Source organism: Microcebus murinus, chromosome 1 (assembly GCF_040939455.1).
Source record: "Microcebus murinus isolate Inina chromosome 1, M.murinus_Inina_mat1.0, whole genome shotgun sequence".
In the NCBI taxonomy this organism is placed as follows: Eukaryota; Metazoa; Chordata; class Mammalia; order Primates; family Cheirogaleidae; genus Microcebus; species Microcebus murinus.
The window spans coordinates 9,813,492-9,837,375 of record NC_134104.1 but is presented as its reverse complement, the minus strand read 5'-3'; the positions used below and the strand labels follow the sequence as shown (position 1 = coordinate 9,837,375).

Below are 23,884 nucleotides of genomic sequence, written 5' to 3'. Positions count from 1 at the left end.
TAAAATAAGGGTGACTTGAACACAAACCCTGTGACACTGCGACAGACGATCTGATAACCGAGATGGCTACTGAGTGACCAAAGTGTCTACAGTGAGGATACACGGAGCAAAGGGATGAGGCACGTCTTGAGCAGGACGGAGTAGGGTGGCATGAGATTTTATCACACTACTCAGAACAATGTGCAAATTAAAGCTTATGAATTATCTTTGAAATTTTTCATTTAATATTTTCAGACTATGGTTGACTGCAGGCGACTGAACCCTTGGAAAAGGAAACCGTGGATAAGTGGGGGACACTGTATTTCATCCCCAGTCGAGTCTTCATGTGACTGCAGCCCTGGCTGACGCTTTGACAGCAAAGCTCATGACAAACTTGGAGTTAGAGCCACCTAGCTAAGCTGCTTCTGAATTCCTGAATCCCAGAAACTGGAAACACTAAATATCTTATTGTTTTAAGCGCTAAGTTTTGTGGTAACTTGTTACAAACCAGAAGATAGCTAATACACAGTTGTTGCCTTAGTTGGAGTAATTATTTCTAATTATTCTTTCACTATTAGTGCATGTCGGTTACATATTTTTTTACTCTTCTTCTAGTGGTCCCTTTAATTACAACATGCATCTCTGACATCAAAATCTAATGTAAATTAGTATTTTTAAAACCATACTGGCTGGGCGCGGTGGCTCACGCCTGTAATCCTAGCTCTTGGGAGGCCGAGGCGGGCGGATTGCTCAAGGTCAGGAGTTCAAAACCAGCCTGAGCGAGACCCCGTCTCTACTATAAATAGAAAGAAATTAATTGGCCAACTGATATATATATAAAAAATTAGCCGGGCATGGTGGCGCATGCCTGTAGTCCCAGCTACCCGGGAGGCTGAGGCAGAAGGATCACTCGAGCCCAGGAGTTTGAGGTTGCTGTGAGCTAGGCTGACGCCACGGCACTCACGCTAGCCCGGGCAACAAAGTGAGACTCTGTCTCAAAAAAAAAAACAAAAAAAAAAAAAAAAAGAAAAAAAAAAACCATACTGGAGCATGCAAAGATCATAGGGTACTTTAACCTTATTTATTTCTTCCTGCCTTAGCATTATTTTATCACATATTTTAATTCTCTCTCTATTTTTTAAACCTCACAAAACATTTGTAGTGTTTTCTATCCATTTATTTACCATTTCTATTGCTCTTCATTCTTTCCTGCGTTTGTGCTTCCATATGAAATCATTTTCCTTCTACCCAAAGAGCTCTTTTTATGCTTGTTCTGTGTTGCAATACTATTGACAGATTCTCTGTTTTTGTTTGTCTGAAGCTGTCTTTATTCTGTCTTGATGCTAAAATATATTTTCACTGAGTAAAGAGCTCTAAGTTTGCAGTTCTTTTCTTCCAACACTTTAAAGATGCTACTCCATTATTTTCTGGCTTCTACTTTTTCTCTTTAGAAGTCATTGGTCCATCTTACGGTTTGTTCCTTTGAAAATAATTTGTCTTTTTTCTCTCTATGGCTGACGTTAAGAGTTTTTTTCTTTGTTTCTGGTTTTCAAGAGTTTTACTATAATGTACTTAGGTGTAATTATCGTGGTACAAGCATACACCACATAACCACGTTTCAGTCAATGATAGACTGCACAGACTATGACAAAAGTCCCAGACTATGACAAAGCAGCGTGAACAGAAACCTGATGTATGACACTTGACATTGGCATTGCAGATCAAGTGGGGGAAATGATTGATATTTAATAATGATGCTGGGATGTTTGGCTTTCCATATGAGAAATATATGCATAAATAAAAGTATGCATACCATCTAGGTTTATGTAACTATTCTCTATGATGTTTGCATAATGAAGAAATTGCCTAGCAATGCATGTCCCCAGAATGTATCCCTGTCATAAGCGACACATGACTGTATTTACCCTGCTTGGTGTTCTAGTACTTCTTAAACTGGGGATTGTTGCCTTTCACTAGTTGTGGAAATTTCTTGGCCATTATCTCTTTGAATATTGTTCATATATATTGTTTTTCCCCTTCTAGAATTTTGATAATATGCATATTAGACTTTTCACCATGTACCTTACATCTCTTATGTTCCTTTTTGTATGTTTCTGCATGTACCATTTACAAACAAAACAAAATCAAACTATGTTTCAATATGGCTATCATGTTTCTCCTGACCTATCTTCCAGTTCACCAATCCTCCTTTCAGCTGTCTCTCTATACTATTAAATTCACTCATTAAGTTTTTAATTTCAGGTCAAGTATTTCTCAGCTGTGGAATGTCCACTTTTTTCTTCCCATAGGTTCAAATTCTCTGCTGAGAGTCTCCATTTGGCCATCTAATTCCCTGGATTTATTAATTGTGTGTATTTTAAAGTCTATGTCTGATAACTCCTATGAGACTGTTTCTTTTCCCTGTAACTTTTCTTGTTTTTATGCTATTTGTTCATGTCTCCTGGTATGCTAAGTAATATTTAACTAAACACCAAGCATTGTGTATAAAAAAAATGCCGAGGTAATCTGAGGCTCTGTGTGTTTTGGAAGGCAGTTGTGTTTAAAATAACTTATCCATGCAGATATTGAGGTGAGTAGAGACTGGATTTCAGTATGTGGGAGGCTGCTCACCCACGTAGAGCACTTTGAGCACCAGTGGAAAGCCCGGGCTGTCTACCACCACCTCCCTTCTTTAAAGAGTCCTGAACTCCAATTTTTATTTCTGCACCTTCTAAGACTAACAGAAGTTCTTAGCTTCTCACTATTGTTCAGAACAGAAAATGCCTTGAGGAGAAAAAGTCAGGGCCATATGTCAGACTTATCTTGCTTCTTACCTCTTTTCACTTCCCTTTTTTCCCATGATGTGGGCTCCTCAATCCATAGTCCATGCTATGTTGGTTTGATGTCTTCAAACACACACACACACACACGTGCACAAAGCATTTTAAAATTGTTCTCTGTGGGAGTGTTAATCTGCAATGCATTATTCCACCATTGCTGGAGGCAGAGTCTTTTGAAATCTACTTTTCCCGTACCACATGCATATCTCTGCCTAGCTCCAGAATGGGAAGCTTGATATTCTTCTGAGAACCAGGTCTGTGAAGTCATTTATCATGCTTTCTGATTTCAGTAAATGCATCAATTTAAACTAAAAAATTCTGGTGTTTGATTTCTTTATCCTCTAGTTTTTATTCTTTGTCTTATTTGTTCCACAGTCATCTCAGTCTGTGTAAGAAATACAGAAGCTGTCCAAAAGTTCAGATTTGAACCCGGTGTTGAATTTAGAGGTGCTGTCCAAAAAACATAAGGTAAATATGTAAGGACCACGATTTAAGCTGTTAAGCAACGCGACCATGTCCCAAGGCTGTGCATAATTTTGGAGTCATTCTGGCAGCACTTAGAGAAGTGGTGTTCTGTGAGCTTTTACTTTTTTCCTGACTTTGTGATGTTCTCTTTTGTCAATGTGACTAACCAATTCTGAATCAGAGTCATGGCATCTTCGGAATGACAATATGGTGGCTCTGGCCTGCACCCTTTAAAATTCAGCTCCATTAAAGGGAGGCTCTGAGCATTTTAATGTGTTTCAAATTGAGTTGAATTGTCCATTAAAGGCGTTCTTTATACAAACTGTAGGACTCAGTGTTGAGACAGAGATGGGGAGAGCCTAATGGGCCATTCTGAAAGAACCACCCGTTAAATGGCAAAGTACAGTATGTTTTAAAGTGACAAACCCAAGAGCTGAAAATGACTCTTTGATCTTTAAAAGGCTCATAAACAGGGGCAGTGTACTTGCAAACCTATATTTATGTATTTAAATATCGGGAGGGAATCCAAACAGAGTCTCAGGACTGCAGGAGTTTGCAGTTTAGAGGAAAACAGGCAGGGATGAGGGCGGTTACATCAAACTTTTTACAGCATGAAGCAAGCTTTCTTCCCTTCTTGTTAACCAACGAGCTGGAATCTTGGTGAGGGCTTGATTTTTTAAGTGGGGCTTGAACCAATCATTACACAGACATGAGATATTTGTGAAGAAAGAAAGAGACAATTGAAACCAAAAGGAAGAATGTTTTGTCTCTGAATTAAATTTGCGGTTGGTGCCATCCCCTTTTACTTTGATGAAGGGTCTCCTGCTATCTCCTTCTCCTTGGTACCACCCAGGCTCACATATCCCCTCCTCCAGCACTGAAATCATTAACCACATCTGGAGAGTTAATCTATGGACAACTTGCCTATATTCTTCTGTTTGATGGAACAACCAGAGAGGGCTCATAAATAGCTGTGGGGACACTGTAGGGGCTTTGAGGATGGCTGTTGTTAAGAGGCATTCACAGGAAGGCAAATAACAATGTGACTTCACACCCATGGATACTTTCGGTTTCAACAGCATGTCGATGTTTTCTCTTACTCTCACCCAAATGATCCAGTCCTTGAGAAGAGTCAATTCCACCTCGCATATGAGAACCACACGCACCGGGATGGGAAATCTGAGCTGTGGTGCCAACAGCAGCCATTTCCTATGTCCCCTGGTGACCCCAGGTATGTATTGGTTACACCACATGTTGGTTTATGGGAGTCCAAGGAGACTATGGACAAGACCAAACTCTATTGGTCCAAAATTGAGTTTTGTTCACACTAGAAGTCTACTTGAACCACGTTCTGTGAATAATGATAAAATAAATATGCATACATTCACCACCTAAGCGAATAAATACAACTGTATCACAGAATCTCTCATGTGTCCCTCCCTCTGACACCGAATGTTACCAAATATCCTAAATTTGGTGTTAAGCATTCCCCCAGTTTTTTTGTAAAATATGTGTATGCTTCCCTAAAAGAATACATTATTTAGTTTTGCTTGCTTTTGAACTTTATATATATATGGACTCATACTCTATGTATTCTTCTGATCTTTGTCACCATGATTCATCTTGCTTTATGCGATGGCAGTCCACTCCCTTTTACCTCTGTGTACTATATGCTGTTGTAGGAATGTAACACAACTTGGTTATCCATTCTGATATGGACATTTTGGGTCATTTCCAGGTTTTGCTAATACAATCGGTGCTACTACAAGCATTTGCACACATCTTCTGGTGCACATGAAGGGAGTTTATGAAGTTATTTTTCTAGTAGTGAAAATTCTGGGACTTAGGGTAAGTATGTATTCAGTTTTTAGGAGTAATGTCAGATTATTTTCCAAAGAATTTATGTCAATTTCTACTTTCACCTGCAAAGTGTGGGAGTTGTAGCTCCACCTCATCCTCTCCAACATTTTCTATGCTCTTCCTTTTTTCCCCCCTTTTACTTATTGTAAATATTTATTATTTACAATAGTTAAATGAAATTGACTTTTTAAAAATCTGTACCTTGCAAGATGTGGAAGCTGAGACTTGGAGATTGGAAGTCATTCAATTTGGTTTATAGAGCATAGCTTCTGGTGATTGCATCACCCAGATCCAATGCACAGAAAACCAGCCTAAAGAGTCATCATCTAATGGCCAATTCTCTTAAAATTTGCCTCTTTGAAAGTTTTGCCTCTGTTTGGAAGCTCTTAATGTGAAACCAAATACAAAGCAATGTAATTGTATAAAACTAAATTAAAAAGAAAAAACAATATTGATTAAAATTTGAGAAAATTATCTTTACAGAAACTAGCCAAAAAGTCTCTCATTTATTTACTATGATAAAAGGACACTTGCTATGTTCTGAATGTTTGTGTACCCTCTAAATCTATATATTGAAATCCACAACCCCCAGGTGAGTATTAGAAGGTGGGACCTTTGGGAGGTAATTAGGTCATGAGGGTGGAGCCCTCATGAATGGGATTAGCACCCATATAAAAGAGGCTTGAGGAAACTCTTTCACCCCTACCACTATGTGAGGACACAGTGAAAAGTCAGCAGTCTAACCCAGAAGAGGGTCCTCACCAGACTCTGACTATGTTGTCATCCTGATCCTGGACTCCCCAGCCTCCAGAACTCTGAGAAATAAATCTCTGTTGTTTATGAGTCATCCAGTCAATGATATTTTATTACAGCAGCCTGAATGGACTAAGACAACACCCAAATGTTTGGGAAAAATCATCCATAAACACTGCAAATTTGATGACTGCTTATCAAAGATTTTAAAGAAGTCATAAACACCCTTAGATATATTGAAGAGTTAAAAAGCAAGATGGCAAATGAGGATGGGACACAGTAAAAAATGCAGAAACCTTTGAAGCTGGATGGAATTTTAAGGGAACCTGACTATCAGGCAGATGGATCACAGGCAAAGTGGTTCCTGACAAACTGACCCAGACATTTTTGTGTTGTTACAAAATTTGCTGTTACAAAATTTGTGTTGTTAGGGCAGGCTGGGGATGAGCTAGAAGTAGAGGTACTTCATGGCAGATTGGAGCGACCTTCCTACTCTCTCTCCCTTCCTCCTCACTTTGCAGTCCCTGAACACCCTGAAAGAAACTGGAGGAATCAGAATCTGAAAGAAAATAAAGCACTCCCCCTCCCCCTTGGTGTTTCTGCCAAAGATGATGCACAGAAAACATTTATGTGTCCATTAGTTAGGATTGGGCTTGTCTGTAGTGATGGAGAACCCCACATATGAGTGGTTTGTATGAGAGATGGAAATTTAATTCTATTTCATGGATATGAATCCAGATATAGGCAGTTCAGGGCTGGGATGGGGCTCCACAAAGACATTGGACAGGCTCCACCTAACACCATCTGCCCTCCTTGGGATGGGGTGTTATTGCTCTAACCTCTTCATTCTGGGCAGCAGGGCTGGGGAACAGATGAAGAAGGAGGGGCAAAGTATGCACATGAACTCTCTTTCAAGAAAGTTTTCTGGAAACTTTCCCCCACCTTTATTTAGATAACATTGGCCAGAAATTTGTCACAGGGGATGCCAAGCTGTAAGGAGGCGGGAGGCATGGTCTTTCAATAGGCAGTCATGTCCCCAGTGGGATCTATTACTAAGGAAAACAGATATTGGGGTAAACACCTAGCAATTTTTGCCTCTCTAAAGTTCATTAATGGGAGGAAGACACAGGCATTTCAGCTATACAAATCCTATTGTATATGCAGGTTTAATGTATAGGGCATTCTGTTTGATTATCAAAATCAAAGCATATATAGGCTTAGTGAAATCCTCCCTTCATTTTTGGGTGCCAGCTGGTGCAGGGAGAAGGTGAAGCCAACACTCAGGCCACTCCTGTGGGTCTGCCTGCCCCCCGGGCAATGAGAATGAAGGAAGAGGAAATGCCTCACCTGTCAACATGGACAATGAGGAGAAAATGGGAGGAAAGGTCAGGTTCCTCCTGGCTTTGCAAAGGGCTCAGTTTAGATAATACTTGTTGGAAGACGAGATACTGCTTTCCTATTAAAACCACATATGTAGCTTTCAAATGGCATTCCCAGAAAGCGTGGAACAATTTGGTTTTCAGCTACCACAGTTTCCACCTGGGTGGATTCTCCATAGTTGGATCTGAAAGAAATCTGAAAGAGCATTTAGTTCAGTCTCCCCTCCCTCTGCCCCACCATCAGACTAGGGTCCCTAGATAAGCCTGCTCCTCCCCGAATTTCATCTCAAAGAATAGCTATTTCATTTTTCTGGTTGCTCAGGCCCAAACCCTTTCTTTCTCACACACCATATTGAATCCATCAGCACATCCTATCGGCTCTACTTTCAAAATAGATTCAGAATCCAAACACTTCTTATCTCCTCTACTTCACTAGTCTCCTACCTGGAGCTTCTGGTGGGTGAGTAGAACTGAAACTTAGCCCCACTTCGCTCACTAGGTTGTGCACTTTGCTCCAGGGTTGCATCCACTTGGAAGAAGGGGTACTCTTGCAATGTGTGCTAAGATGCCTTGTAGACTAGCGACTTCTCAGTAGGTTAGGTTATGTCACTCCTCTGCTCAAAACTCACCAACTCAGAAGAAAAGTCAAAGTCCTACAACAGCAGCTCTATGTGACTCATCCTGGCTACCTCTATGATGCCATCTCCTTCCACTCCAGCCTCACTGGCCTTCAAGCAAGCTCCTGCCTTGGGGCTTTTACACTCGCTGTTGCCTTTGTCTAAAATGGATCAGTCTTCCACATCCTTTAAGTATCTCCACAGGGAGGCCTTCCCTGGACCCTCACACTCTATTCCTGGTGTGCCCCACATCCCCTACCCTCCACAGCCATATCCCCACCTTTTTGTGGGCTGAATGTGTCTCCTAAAAGATATGCTCAAGTCCTAACTCCTAGTACCTGTGAATATGACCTTGTGTGGAAATAGGGTCTTTGTAGATATAACCTAGGTAAGATACTGGATTAGGGTGGGCCCAATCCAATGACTGTCCTTACAGGAACAGAGAAATGTGGACACTGAGACACCCAGTGGAGAATGCCTAAATTAAGGAGGCAAAGATGGAAGTGATGTGTTAAGGCAAGTGTCTTAGTCTGTTTGTGCTGCTATAACAAGATATCTGAGACTGGGTCATTATAAACAACAGAAATTTATTTTCTCATAGTTTTGGAGACTGGAACATGCAAGATCAAGGCAGCAGGGTTGGTGTCTGATGGGGGTCTAGTCTCTGTACTCAAGATGGTGTCTTATTGCTGTGTCCTCCAGAGGGGGGACCACCCTGTTTTTTCATGGCAGAAAGGATGAAAGGGCTCAAAGGGGCCTAGCTAGTCCCCTCCCACCTTTTATAAGGCACTCATCCCATTCATGAGGGCTTCACTCTCACGACTTAATCACCTCCTAACAGCCCCACCTCTTCACACCATCATATCGGTGATTAGGTTTCAACATATAAATTTTGGGGGCACGTTTATACCGCAGCGGCAAGGAACACAAAGCATTGCTAGAGAAGGAGAAGGGGCTGGAATACATATTCTCTCAGAAGGAATCAACTTTGCTGACACCTTGATTTTAAATTTCTAGTCTCCATAGCTGTGGGACAGTACATTTCTGTTGTTTTAAGCCACCAAAATTGATGGCACTTTGCTACAGAAGTCCTAGGAATTGCCTATACCATCCAACATACGATATATTACGTATTAATGTGCTTAGGGTCTGCATCCACATCGGGAGGGAAAGGATTCTGTGTGTGGTTTATTGCTGTGTCTCCCGTGGCTGGCATGGTGCCTGGCCCAGAGCAGACACCACGGATACTTCCTGGATAAATGGATAGAAGTTCGCTTAGCTGGGTCTGCTGTGTGGGACTCCCAGCACTGAATGTAGTCACTTTCTGTTGCATGCTTTGGCTGTCCCACCTATAGTGGGTGACTTCCCCATTGGTGACAGAGCAGCTGCACTCAATCGGCACACGCACATCTTACGTGGATGTCTGAACCTCGTATTTTTCCAGCCTGCTCACAGGCCAGGGCCTCACAGTGCTTATTAGGTCCTGCCCTCCAGAGAAGTGGCTCTTTTCTCTGGAAGTTGGACTTGGGGAGAGTGTGAGTTATTCAAGGGCATAGTCTGGGTCTTCCTCACTTTGGAATTTCCAGTAATGGGCAGATAGAAAGCACTCAACAGATAGCTGTCGCATGAATTAATGAATAACAATAGCTTACATTTTTAGAGCACTTATACCGTGAGAGGCACTGGTCAAAGAACCCCACAATAAACACATTATCCCAGTTTTACAGATTGGGAACGTGAAACACAAAGATGTTTTGTAATTAGCCCAAAGAATGCCAGCCAGCTGTGGTGGAGGTACAACTTGGTCTCAGGACTCATTCTCTTAGGCTTTACGATCCCCACAGCTTAGAAGGTTTCATTGCAAACTCTTATTATGGCAACTTGGAGGGAACATACTCAGGGGCTAGTCGATTATATTTGTACTAAGTGAGAAAATTATGCACAATTCTGGAATAATTCCCCCTTTTCTTTCCAACGTAGTTTATGATTTTTTCCTCTTAGCAAATTTACGCTACTACTTATGTTTTGCTTAGCTAACATGGTATTTCATTGGCATTCCCTGAGTGCACAGGGGTTGACGGCGGAGCGGTGCTGGGTGACAAAGGCAAGCCAAACAGGATTAAACTCTGCTGAATCACCAGTGGATAATCCACCGTGAATGCTTGAGAGGGGAGTGTTGGGATCACGCCCCTTCCCGGGACCTTTCTTGGGGAAATAAAATCGATGACAAACATGATGCTCGAACACTCACATCAACGATGGCACCTGCTGTACCCATTCCGTGCAGGGGGATAATGCAGAGGTGAGGTGTGGGGCAGCAGCAGAGGCAGGAAGCAGGTGGGGCTCCCACGCCACTGTCCAGAGTCTCTTAGGAGAAAATCTGGACCCTCCCGTGTCTGTGACTGTATTAGTTTGCTAAGACTGCCCTAACAAGGTACTGCAAACTGGGTAGCTTATATAACAGGAATTTATTGTCTCACAGTTCTGGAGGCCAGAAGTCTGAGCTCAAGGTGCTGGCAGGGTTGGTTCCTTCCAAGGGCTCTGAGGGAGAATCTGTTCCTGGCCTCTTCGTGAGCTTCTGAAGGATTGCTGGCAACCTTTGGCGCTCCTTGACTTATAGACGCATCACTCCAATCTCTGTCTTTATCTTCACGTGTCATTCTCTCTACGTGCCTGCTTTTGTGTCCAAATTTCTTCTTTTTTTTTTTTATAAGGATAACAGTCCACCCTACTACATTATGATCTCATCTTACCTAATTATATCTGCAACAAACTTATTTCCAAATTAGGTCATATTCTGAGGATCTGGGGGTCAGAACTTCAACATATGAATTGGGGGAGGGCACAATTCGACCTGTACCAGCAACTTTGTCCCTCTATCCCTTTTGACACAGTGATGATCACATGCAGGAATATTTCCAGATTTCAATATTTCCAAGTCTACTGTCTGGGGTTGCAGGCACTTCTAGTACTGTTTTGCTTTGTGGTTGAGAGACAGCAGCCTGGGGCTGGGAAGCAATTTGGGACTATGACTTAGAGCAAAGTTGGTAGGCTTTCACAGGAATTTGGACTCAGAATTTCATTCCCATGATATTTTAATCCAGTGCATTCAGTGGCTCAGAGGACCTTGTCCTTATTAGCCTGGTGCTGTACGTAGCTGACCTAACAGTGCTGTGTGTGTGTGTGTGTACATGTGAGTGTTGTGGGCATATATAACTGTGTACACATAACATTGGAGACAGAAATAGCTCTGAGAACTATCCCTTTGTTACCCATCAGATAAAATTATTCTCTGCTTCATTAGGTGCAGTGTTTCTTCATTTGCATTTCCTAACATTTTCGTACATTTCTCCCCAAGTGCATATGCAAAGAGCTGCAGCCTCAATGTCAACCTGGTCATCTTACCATGATTTCTAGGAAACAGTGTGTGTTACTGGTTCAGGCCTTCCTTCCATCTAGACAGACTGCACTTCTCCTTTCTCTGCACAACAGCTCCTCTCTGTCTTTTGAAAGCAAATGTCACCTATTCATTATAGTCTTCCCCAACTTTGTTAGGTGGAGTTTCATTAGCACCTTTCTGGAGTTTTTACACCTATGTTACGATCCCACATGCTATACTTTGGTGGTCTTTTTACCTACCTCTTAAGACTGTCTACATAATTTGTGGGCCTTGTGCAAAATGAAAATGTGGGGCCCCTTTTTAAAGAAGTTATGAAGAATGTCACAATGGAGACAGCAGACAATACACTAAGTGTGGGGCCCTCGTAAGAGCGTGTCCCATGAAGTTGGCCTTGTCTGTCTGCCTGGTTCATGGACTGTGTGTGAGCACCTCAGTTCCCCAGTGTCCATCACTCCACAAGTGTTGGATGAATAAATGAATCAATAGATGAATGACTACAAGAATAAGCTTTTGACAAAAGGCAGCCATTTTGTAAGAGAGATACCGCTGTTTTTAACTGACTGCAGAAACCCTCACAGAATCACCGAGGTGAGAGGGAAAAAAGTGGCTATATGCAATTATTTGTAATAACAAATAATCATACTTTGTATGCATGTAAGAGTTTTCATCTTCAAAACACTTACAAAACATTAATTAATCCTTACAACAGCATGAATGAAATTGAAACTAGAGGGAGAATTTGAGGTATGCAAAATTTAATTACCAATATTAAAATTTGGCACACAACTAACACTCCTCCCGCTAAGGCAGTAAACACATTCCGTGGCATCTCCTCTCTCTCTGGAAAAAAACCCCCACAAAATTAACATGGGAACTTAGTTCTATCGTATCAGTCAGGAAGGAGGCAAAGCTCTCTGCTGAGAACACCTAAGGGGTGGTAGAGGTATTTATACATCTGAGGGAGGGTTGCATTTATTCACTTCTGAGTTCCCTTAAGATTCTGGGCTCTAGGATTTGGAGAGCCAAGATAAGTGTGGTCGTGAACACAGGCTGGGCTCATTTTGAACCAAGATGTGGGGAATTCTGTGAGGTCATGAGGTAAAGCTCAGCTAGCTATGCTGAACCTGTGAGAAAAAGAATGGTGGTGATTTCTTGGAGTCTAGAGCTGCATTCTGATACTCGGTGAGGACTTTATCCATATCATTTGGGATGAGGAAGAAAGACTGGCCTTGGGTACAAAGAGAGCTACTGGGCCCACAGTGACTGGGCAACATGAGCTGCTTTTGGAACCCTGAGCCTTCTGACCTTTTGGATTCTCTCGGCTGGAGGGATGGGGGCCAGGTACTGGTGCACTGTCGCAGGGGAAGGAGTTGCCTGTCCCCTCTGGAGCAGGGAGAGCCCCTGGCCACCAGGTTTCTGTAGCCCACACAGCACGATGCCTGCTGGTGGGGGCTCTCCTAGTGCTCTCAGCCAAGGACTCCTGCCTCCTAAAGGGAGGGAGAGTGGAACTCCCCATTTCTTTAATGTGGGCTGTGCACAGTGACTTCCTTCCAAAGAGGACAGTACAAAAAGGGGGCAAGTAAGAGGATAACTTTTCGGAGGAGACCTATGACAACTACTACTTCAGCCAGGTGATGATCAGGTGAACATCAAAGTGTAAATGCTTGTTGTTATTTTCTTCTTCAGGCCTAGATTTCTTCTCTGAAATACTCTGACCTCTTCAGAAGGTAGATAATCTCGCTGACATTAAAGCTTGCTTTGAAAAACTGCTCCGGACAGTGGCAATTAATCATCTACCTGGTGAGTTTCTGTTTTCTTGTTCCTGGTGCGTGGCTGTGACCATCCACAACCTGACCTACCGCCATTCCCACCTCTGCTCATTGGCCATTACTTCCTGGGTCAGATCCTCCCTTGCCGACCCCACTTGTTTTGGCTCCTGACATTGTCCGTGGTCTCCCTGCAGACCACTGAAGATTAGTCATGAGGGCCCGTGAAATGGCAGTGACAGAAGTGGGAAAAGCTTTAGACGGTGTGTCTTGGCGGGAAGGTGACTTGGGTCACACAGAGTCTTGAGACTGAAGTACTAATAATACTTTGCATAGGAGTAGTGGTGAGGGAAGAATTTCTTTTATGAAACTCCCAACCACTACCCAAGCCTGACTCCTGTAAATGACAGAAATGAAGGCAGATGAGAGTGAACGTCCCCAGAGTGAATATATACCAGCTCCACTTTGTGTTTGCTAATCCCATGTAATTCATTTTAGTTTCTTTTTTCCTTTAAAAAAATTTTTTTTTTTTTTTTTTTTAAACAAGCATTAAAGCATGCTTCAGTGCTCCTTGATATGCAAAGCAGCGGCCCCAGGGAGCCTGGGCCTTTTCTGGCCACTGTGCCTTTGGAAGCCAGGGTGTGCCGGAAGGCCTGGGGGTGAGGGCACAGCTGTGGCTTGATGCTGTTTGTTGGAGGTATCTTCATAGTGTGTTGCAATGGGCTTCCCTTGGCTTCCCAAGCCTCCAGCTCAGAGAAAGACAAAACCAATTGGATATTGTGTACGTACTTGTCAAGCTGTTTATTTGCGGTTCACACTAGTTATAACATTGGATTTACAGAAGAAACTGTGGTACAAAGAAAGTAAGGCTGCAATGGCTCCTGGGCAGCAGCAGTCCAGCTGCCCTGCACAGGCTGGGCACGGTGACTGCTCCCGGAAGAGGGGAAGCCCCAGCTATGCACAGTGGACTGCCTGCTCTCCTGTGCTGTCCGGAAACACCCTGGAGATGGGTGGGGGGTGCGGTTCTGGAATATTCTCTTAATATTATCTGGTTTAAAACCTGAGCTTGACAGTTCCCCTCAGGAGGTGTTTGATACGTTATTACCGGAGAGAATGAAACCCACACAGAAATTTTCAGGATGCTTCGTGACCAGATCTAATAATTGCCACACAAATAGACGCTAGGTGGGGGCTTGTTTAATCATGACTACATTTCCTGTTGCTTTTTGGATAGATGGGTTATATTGTCATTTCATTGTCAATTTGGAAGTTTATTTTTTCCATTGATTTTTACACATCCAGAATAACACAAATAACCAACAATTCTTTTTGGTTTTTGCACATTCATTTCTCCTAGAACAAAAAGTGAACTTTAAAAAAAAAAATTGGAACCATGCTATTAGCTGTTTACAAAAATGAGTAAGTAGCTTGTGTTTAAGTCTAAAATAAACAAAGTAAAAAGAAGCATTTTTTTCTACAGTATGTAGCAAACATAAGGAAATGTCCTTAGAAACACACACAAAAAATTGAAAAAAGTTATTATAGGCATTAACAATATTTTATAATGAAGCTTAAAATCTATTTACATACATAAATACAATTAACTTTGTTGATGCAACTCTTCTGGAAGGAAAAAAATAGCCAAATGATCAGCCTTATCAATACTGACCTGGCTAAAAGGGAGGAAAAAATTCCCAACAAACAAAAAACCCAAACAAATGTATATGTTAGGGTAAACAAAAAAGCATTTTGTTCAGATGTAAAAAAAAGTTTTCTGAGATTATTGACAAACCAATTTTCATGTATAAAAGACCCCCAAACATGTCATTGCCCCCAGAAATAAAAACCACCAAAAATAAAAAATCACCAGGACGGAATGTCCCAAGGAAACAGGCATTTCAAGACAGAAATCTGCAATCCTAAATTGCAGGGCATTTGAGTGAAACCATTCATTTCCTTTCTAATCAGAGCATTTCTGTTTGTCTACATGGAAACCCTAGGCAGCAGAAAGGCGATTTACTCACTATTGTAATTTGCCCAGGAAGGTTTTTGTTGCTGCATTTGGACAGCAAGCAGATCCAAAATGGTTGGCAATGTCTCTGTTCTGCTGGAAGAAACCCATAAACAGGAGAAGGCTGACTCACCATGTTCCTTTATGTAAAGGGAGAAGAACTGGATCTCCTTGTGTTGTGGACATTTGGTACTGGGATGGGGGTGTGTGCTATCTCCTTAAGAGAATGTGGGAGAGTGGAGGAGGGAATGGAAGTGGGGGTATGGAGGAGGGAGAGGAGAGAGAAAGAGATACTGGGGGGCAGCGAGGGAGAAATTTATTTTCAGATATTGAGAAAAACAGAAAGAACTGAAATATGTGTCCATGTTGAAATCGCAAATAAGGGCATGAATAAGCAGTAGAAATAGCTTATTCAATCTTTCTTGTCCTGAACCAAAGCTCCCAGATACATCCGATTATCACAGGATTGGCTTTAAGTGTCTCACTAATACCTTACTATACCTGAAGGCAATGACTAAAAAGACACCTTCATTCACCTGAAGGCAATGGAGGCAATGCCTCAGGAAAAAAAAAAAAAAAAAAAGAGTTGAAACCTATCTCCAAAATAACTAAGGTTTGATTTTTTTTTCTGAAAAAATTAAATACTATATATGCTGGTAAGAGTCTGTGAAGCTCTGAATGACCAAACCAGTGAGTCCACAACAAAGTGACCAGCCCTACCCATACACAGCTTTAAGAGTGAAGGTTCAATGTGAGAGATTATCTGATTCCCCTTGTGGGGGTGGTAGGCTGGTTTTGAGTGGGATTATCTTTATGTACCAGAATTGAACTGAAAAATGTTAAGTGTTTTCCTTCATTTTCCCCCAGCATTTTCTCAGGTCAGATATGGCAACGTGTGCTGAAAAGAACATTTAAGTTCATTTTGGGGGAAATGGGCTAATGATCCTTTTCAGAAATTAAATTTTTAAGTTTTCTGACATTTGATGGTAATCCAGCTGCAAAAATGTAATATGGAATAATGTATGAAACTGAACTGTGGAGGGAGCTATGTCTCAAATGAAAATGAATATATTCTGAGTTTCTCCAAGATCTACTATAGCTCTTCCCTATATAAGAACGACCTGACAACACAAGCTGCTTTATTCTTTAACTCTTACCAAAGTGCTACTGCATCTGTGTAAAACAAATAATCAATATATATATAAGAAAACTAAAAAACAAGTTGTTTTAAATAAGTCCAGCTGTTTTGCTGCCTGCAGCCAAAGATTTGTCTAATTTGAATGCTTAAATTTATAAAATAAAAATCAAACACTGTTCTGAAGTCCTGCTTTCAAATACTCTTCAGAGTTGATCTGAAATTGTTTCAACTAATTTTAAGAGGTACATTAAATAACAACCAGATCATTTTGAGCACACATATGTCAAAATCAGCAGTTAGTATTTATGAGTTGTACAACAACTGCATTCTGACCAAATCCTCCAATAAAAATAGTGCCATAAAATTTACAGTGACATTGGATACCTTTGAATCGTAGCCATGGACAGCAGTGACACGAATCTTTCCTGTCATGCTGGTGCACAGGTGAAAGTGCACACACCCCACAGGGTAGGGTCTCAGCCTGGTGAAAGCAACACAAAGATGGTGGTGAGTGAGCAGCATGGATTGGGGTCCTGCACAGGTAGGATGATGTTCTCCCAAGTGACTCCACTGAGGCATACTGAGAGAATTGGCTGCTCCAGGCCTGCTTCTGGTGGGCCCCTAAATTCATTCATTTGCTTTTTATGTAAATGATACCTTTCCACACAGTTTACTTTGGATGTGTGCTGTTGTAAAGCCTATGTGAAATTATCAGAAGGCCATGGAGTGAGCAAATCCCTAGGCAGAAATTAAATCCTCTCCAAAGGTGTAATCATTGGCACCTGTCTGAACCCTTTGGGACCAGATTTGACCTTCTCTGAACAGAGGGAGCCAGATATGAGACTCTTTGTTGAGCCTGGCAGAAAATTCCATACTTTTGATCCTCTGAGTGACCCTCAGTGCCTAAAAAATCCTGTTAAAAACATTGCTGCATTAGCTACCAACTTGTTTAACATGAAAGGGAGTTTAATGTAAACAATACTTCTAGATAACCAAGTGATCACATTAACCATCATTTTTTTCCAGCCTTCTTCAATGTGATACATTTAACTTTGGCTACTATCAAAAAACAAAACAAAATGTAGTACTTGATATTTTTCTCCTTAATATAAGTACATTTAAATAATTAAAAAAGTATCAACACAATAGTAAATGTCTGAACATCAAGATACATAAATATCTAGGGATTCCTTGTGGGAATACAGTAGTTAAAAATGACCCAAAGCTGTAGATGTTTCTCAAAAAAAACAACTACACAAAAGTCCAAAAGTTAAATAAAACTTACAGAAAAGGGAATCATATTTCTTTCAACTGTCAAAGCAAGAAAGAAGCAAGCTCAAATTTATATAGATATATAAAAATAAAAACCACCCAAATGCAAATATGCATTTTGCAATTTATAAGGTGCGGAAAAGAAAAATTAAAAAAATAAGAATTAGATGCCAAACAGGATGAGTTGCATTTCCCCCCCAACTCAAATTCCACACTCTTTGGAATAAACAACTTGGTTAAAAAGTGAAGTCAAGGGTATAAAATCTTTCTTTTATTCACAGCATTGCTAAATCAGAAGCATTCACAGTTTCCCTCTGGGAATCTTCCTGTTTGCTTTTTACAACGTGTCCACATGGTGGTGGTTAGCGGACACCCTCAAGTTGCGTCAGGTTCGAAAAATCTGCGACGGGCCAACAGCGATAGCGAACTGCACGGGCTTCGGAGGCGCAGGAGGCTGCCCGAGGCCGGCCGGGTGCGAGATCCCGGGCAGGACGGCAGGCGCGCTCGCCCCGCGGCCGGGCCCAGGGGGGCTTCTCGGTAACAGACGGCTCGGCCCGGCAGGCGGGCGAAGGAGGCTCTTCCACGACGTCAGGCGGCAAGGGCCGGCCCGTCGGACGAAGACGCCGCTGCTGCCGGGCGAGGCCCCGCGCCGCCCCTCAGTAGGGCCGCCACACGGCCTCCTCGAGGCGCGCGGCGGGCGCCATGTTGGTGGGCGAGTTGCTGTGGCTGCCCTCGGCCTCCACCACGTCGCTCTGGTTCGGGAGGCTGGGGTTGAGCAGCGCCGAGCCCGTGGAGGCGTTGGTGCAGGGCGGCAGGATGCGCGGCGGCGAGCGCTCGCCGCCCACCATGGAGAACTGGTAGGAGCCGGCCGAGGCGCCGTAGTACAGGTAGGGCGAGCTGGCCTGGAAGGGGCCGCCCTGCGCCTGCGACGAGCCGGGGTAAGGCGGCGGCAGGTACGTGTGGTAGCGCGTGGCCGAGCTCATGGCCGACATGCCGATGCCGATGCCCGAGGTGACGGGCGTCGGGGAGTAGGTGAAGGCGCCGGGGTAGTGCATGCGAGGGTCTGAGATGGAGGGCAGCGCGGGGAACTGGCGCGGGTCGCCGAAGGCCGTCAGGTCTGGCGCGGCTGCGGGGTGGGTGAGAAAAAAAAATCCCCGTCAGTAAGGAGTCGGGAAGCGCGTGCTTCCACCCCAGAATGCTCCCGCCTCAGGAGATGAGGGCTACCCAGAATGCCGCTGCCCCGGAAGACTGGGGTCTACCCAGAATGCCGCTGCCCCGGAAGACGGGCATCTATCCAGAATACTATCACTGGCAAAGATGGGGGACTACCCAGACGCTCCTGCTCAGGAGGAAGGCATGATGCAGTAATATAAGGCAGTAACATAGGCCGGGCGCGGTGGCTCACACCTGTAATCCAAGCACTCTGGGAGGCTGAGGCGGGCAGATTGCTCGAGGTCAGAAGTTGGAAACCAGCCTGAGCAAGAGCGAGACCCTGTCTCTACCATAAATAGAAAGAAATTAATTGGCCAACTAATATATATATATAAAATTAGCCGGGCATGGTGGCACATGCCTGTAGTCCCAGCTACTCGGGAGGCTGAGGCAGAAGGATTGCTTGAGCCCAGGAGTTTGAGTTTGCAGTGAGCTAGGCTGAAGCCATGGCACTCACTCTAGCCTGGGCAACAGAGTGAGACTCTGTCTCAAAAAAAAAAAAAAAAGAAAAAAGATAGTAACATAAGATAGCAGTTAATGTAATATGACATACAATATATGAAATGATATTGTACAGTATGTATAGTATAGATAAATGCATAGTTATACTATAATATGTATACTATAAATCAAATATTCATATAATCCCAGAGTTAGCAAACTGCAGCTTGCCAAACAAATCTGGCTGCCACCAATTTTTGCATGTCCCAGGAGTTAAGGATGTGTTTTAATTTTTTTAAATGGTTGAAAAAAAATCCAAAGAATATTTTGTGATGTGAAAATTGTAGGGAATTCAAATTTAAGTGTCTATACATAGAAACTCAGACTCATTATTTTATGTATTGTCTATGGCTGCTTCTGTGCTACCACTGTAAAGTTGAGTGGTCATGACAGAGATCATAGGGTACATAAAACATAAAATATTTATTCTCTGGCCCTTTATAGAAAAAAGTTTGCTGAACCTCTATTTAATCAACATATTAATAACATAATCTGTGATAGTAACATGATAATTTATTAACATATAATTACTAGTGTAATGTTACTTTTCATACAATATATACAATATGTTATATTGTATTCTAACAAAATATTTTGCACATAATATTTAGGTTGAATCATAGAAAATTGCCATTTTTTAGGCTTGAACAATAGTTAAAAATGTTGGTAATTTCCTAATGAATGGCATAGCAGTCACTATTGAGTGAATGTCAGTGAATAACATTGCTACTCTTCTCTTTTCCCATATCTGCTGTCAGACTAGTCACACATTTTTAGAAACAAAACAGAATCAGTTTCTGCTGGCATTCTCTAATATGTGCTTCACTGGTTTGTTAACACAAATGGATGTAGGGCCTTGATTTATCTACTCCATTTTTTGCACATGTTGAAATTTTATCAGGAATGACAAAGCTTTGCCTTTATTTTGTTATGATCATGCATCATTTTGTTAGGATTGTGCATTTACAGTTTCACAAACTGGCTTTGGCTATCCTGTGGTTCACTGCCTCCTGTATTTTTCTTACCTATAGGCTGCCTTTGGGAACTCCTAGAGAGTTTGGGTGCCAGGAAAGGTACCCTGTGTTCTGTAGATCAGAGTTTCATAACAGTGACGCTATTGACATTTTGGGCCAGATAATCATTTGTTGGGGTGGTATGGGAACAGTTCTGTGCATTGCAGGATGTTTGGGAGCACCTCTGGCCTTTACCCACTAGATGCCAGTAGCATCCCCCTTACCCCATGTGACAACCAAAAAAGAAAAGTCTCCAGACATTGCCAAATATTCTGAGGGTTGGGGTGAGGGGAGGAAAGTCACCCCTGTCTGAAAACCACCACTGTAGATGTAGGATGGTGTCCTGGGGTGATTTTAGTTCCTCAGAATTATTCATTAAATGACCAGGCTAGGACTATATAATCTTTTCATCAGCAAATCCAAAGATAGCAACAAACAGCAGAAGCACGTATTAAATGTTTTAAAATTTGAAGTTCTCAAATCGACATACAAAATAACTCTTAAGCTCAGATGGCATGTGGCCTGTGTCCTTTTGAGTTCTGGCCAAAAGAGAAACTTGATGGATCCAAAAGCTTGCTGTGAAAGGAAAGCTACCAGGGTGGATTAATCTGTTTTTGGAAGGCATCAGCAGTTGATCAACTTCCTCATATTTCAGGCCTATTATTCCAGCAGGGAGAGCTGCTAGTGTGGTATTCTCTCTCTCTCTCTCTCTCTCTCTCTCTCTCTCTCTCTCTCTCTCTCTCTCTCCCCCCCCTTCCCTCTCTCTCCCTCTCCCTCCCTACCCCCCCTTACCCCTCCCTCCTTCTAATTGTCTTTTATTGCTCTGGCACATTTTGTAAAACTGAATTCCTCTGTACATTTGGGGTGAATGTGAGAGGGGATATACTCCTCATCAGAGAGGTAATTAAAGTTTATAGAAACAGCCGAAGTCTGTAGCAAATCCCTCCACTAATGAGGAAACCAGGAGTCTGACTTTCAAACAAACATTCCTGTTAATATTTTCAAAGCAAGTCAGACATGTGGGCAGGGAAAAAGTTGTAAACTGACAGTGGTTCTGGGGCTGCCCTTCCTTGGCCACTCTCTAGCTCACTCTCAAGCCAGGCCACACCTCATTCCACAGGGTTCATCCCTGCCCGCTCGCTGGAGCCATCTGTGAGCAAGCCCTGTGTCACTTGTTATTGCTTACATGGAGAGCTGTGACATATTTGAGAGTTAACAGGAAGCTTTACTTCATTTTTCCAGTTAGATTTATATGGTCTAGGGAGAAGCTGAGGTAGGAGGAAAAGCATTAGGCAAATAAAATCAATTTGTTGTCATCTGATGCAATCCTTTGGACACAAATAAATGACTCTGCCCATTATTCCTCTTGCTTCATTTGCCCTGAGACAAAAAGGTGAATCCAGTGGAAAATGAATGAAAGGTCACCCTGTTTCACAGCAGTGTCTGGACATGCTCTGCCAGTCCGTTCCAACTACTACATGGTAATGTGGTGATGGTACCAAGTTACAGGAATCCGGAGTGAGTCCATGATTTGTCATGGGCGTAAGTACTGGAATGATGTTATGGTCTTAGCTGTCGGGGGAAAATAGTTCTTTCACTTGTGGACAGAACATTTGAAAGATCCGAAATATTGCCTGTGATTATTCTCTCTACACATGAACAACATCATACTAAAAAAGATCATCCATTTGCTCAAATTATCTTTTTTTTAATACACATTTTGATAATAAAACAACTTAGGCCCCCTAGATATGCTCAGATTCAAATGATCTATTCAAATGTTGGTTTTCATTTTTAGTTCTTGTCTGACATCTTTTATTAAGACCCATCAGTCACGGACGATTCACCCATCTGCCCAGAGCTTATCTATCCTTTTGGCTGGCCTGGTGTCCCCTTATTCAGTAGCAGTATGGGCAGAGGTGGGGACCCTTGATATTCATAGGGAGTTTTTTAAGAGTAGGAAATCTGGGGATTAGGAGATTCAGGTATTTTGGTTGGAAATGTTTCCCCATTGATGGGGCTAAATATTTGCAATGACAGCTCAAGTCTTCACTTTACAGCTTGACATGAATGAAAGTAGCCCCACTCCAGGGCCCTCCCACTGCCCCAAAAGGATTAAACAACCTGAGCAGATAATGGCTGCCTTAAAAGGATCCTTTGCATGACTCAGATTAATGCATGCTGTCTGTCGCCCAGGTTGGCAGCTAAACATTAATTTTTTTAAAAAAGAAAAAAAAAAAGAAAAGTAAACCTCCAGATGACAACTCTTTTCAGACAAGGTGTGGAGTCTGTCTGCAAAGGATAGAAAGAGAGAGACACAGAGTCCAAGTCCCCAGTGCAGAAGGAAACCCAGGTGGGGCTGGGGGCAGGGAGAGGGGCAGCACATAGAGCTGTCGGCAGGCAGTCGGATTAAAAGGTAAAGCAGCCATAGAGCAGTGTCAGGTTCTCAAAGCTGTCGGCCAGGCAGCCACTTTCCTTTCATGTATCCCAACCCCCTCCTGCCCCCAGGTTTATGACAACACTTTTCAGGCCTGTGCTCCAGGCTTGATTTCTCAGAGGGAGTTCTGCCAAGTTGAAGAGCAGTCTCCCGTGCTGTTCTCTGCCACTGGTGAAAGCTCATCTGGAATTCTCTGGTCCTCCCTCCAAGACAGCAGAGGATCATTCTTGGGTGCTGAAATGGGACATGGTTTTTATCTACTTCACACTCCCATGCCATAAAACATCCTTCCTTACTACTTAGGTGATTGAAGTCCAGGCTATTCAAAAGTGTAACTGTGATATGGGATTTTGGAGTACACATGTTACTCATTCCTTTTAAAAAAATCACCCTTAATCTGAACACTGGTCAGCTGGAGGAGCTGGCCCCTGCAGTTCTTGGACTACAAGGTGCCGATTTTGGGTGGTGACCAAGTCAAAAGACTTATGTAGTAAATTCCAAGGGACAGACCTACTGCAGGGACATTTCCAAGGAGAACAGTAATAGTTTCAGGTGTAGACCACAGCAAGTGGGCAGAGCAGTGCCACTAAGAAGAATCAGTAAAAGCTGGCAAAGGCCTTTGGATTCAGACTTTCTTCCTGAGGGACAAGCTTCTAGAAACCATAAGATGAACTGATGCCATAATCCCTGTGCTACTCTCTCAACTCCTTAACTAGGAGGTACCATGAAAATGTTGGCATTAATGTTCAAAAATAATGTGAAAACTGAGCACCTAGGTTGGCTTTCCTATTTTACTATAGCACCCAAGAATACTGGAAGGCATTGGTTCCCAACTGGGGGCAGTTTTGCCCCTCAGGGGACATCTGGCAATGTCTGGAGACAATTTTGTTTGTCACATGGGGGGAAGGGGAGCGTGCTGCTGGCATCTAGAGGCCAGGATGCTGCTAAATATTCTGCAATGCAACAGGAATATTCTGCAACAGGACAGACTCCCATAACAAAGAATTATTGGGCCCAAAGTGTCAATAGTGAGCAGCTCTGGGAAGGCATTCTGTGAAGCTCTAAGCAGCAGCTAAGGCCTCTGGTGAAACCTCAAGTAATCACAAGTGTCTGGAAAAAAACAACATTATACAACATTTAAATATGGCAGACATGACTTCTTTGCCCCTTTGACTGCCCCCTAATCTGCTATAATCTGATCCCAAGAGCTGAAAAGCAAAACCTATCTCCCTTCCCCCAAC

General features: G+C 42.7%; 1 protein-coding gene across 2 annotated transcripts in view; it reads right to left on the bottom strand.

Moving 5' to 3' along the window:
* Positions 1–13,834: 13,834 nt before the first annotated feature.
* The window catches only part of RUNX1 (RUNX family transcription factor 1), a 235,164-nt gene continuing 225,114 nt past the window's right edge, over positions 13,835–23,884 (bottom strand). For both annotated transcript variants that reach the window (XM_012782933.3, XM_012782935.3), the window contains one exon: positions 13,835–18,606. In XM_012782933.3, coding sequence (XP_012638387.1) covers positions 18,137–18,606 — 470 coding nt within the window. In that variant the 3' untranslated portion in view covers positions 13,835–18,136. The remainder of the gene's footprint in view (positions 18,607–23,884) is intronic.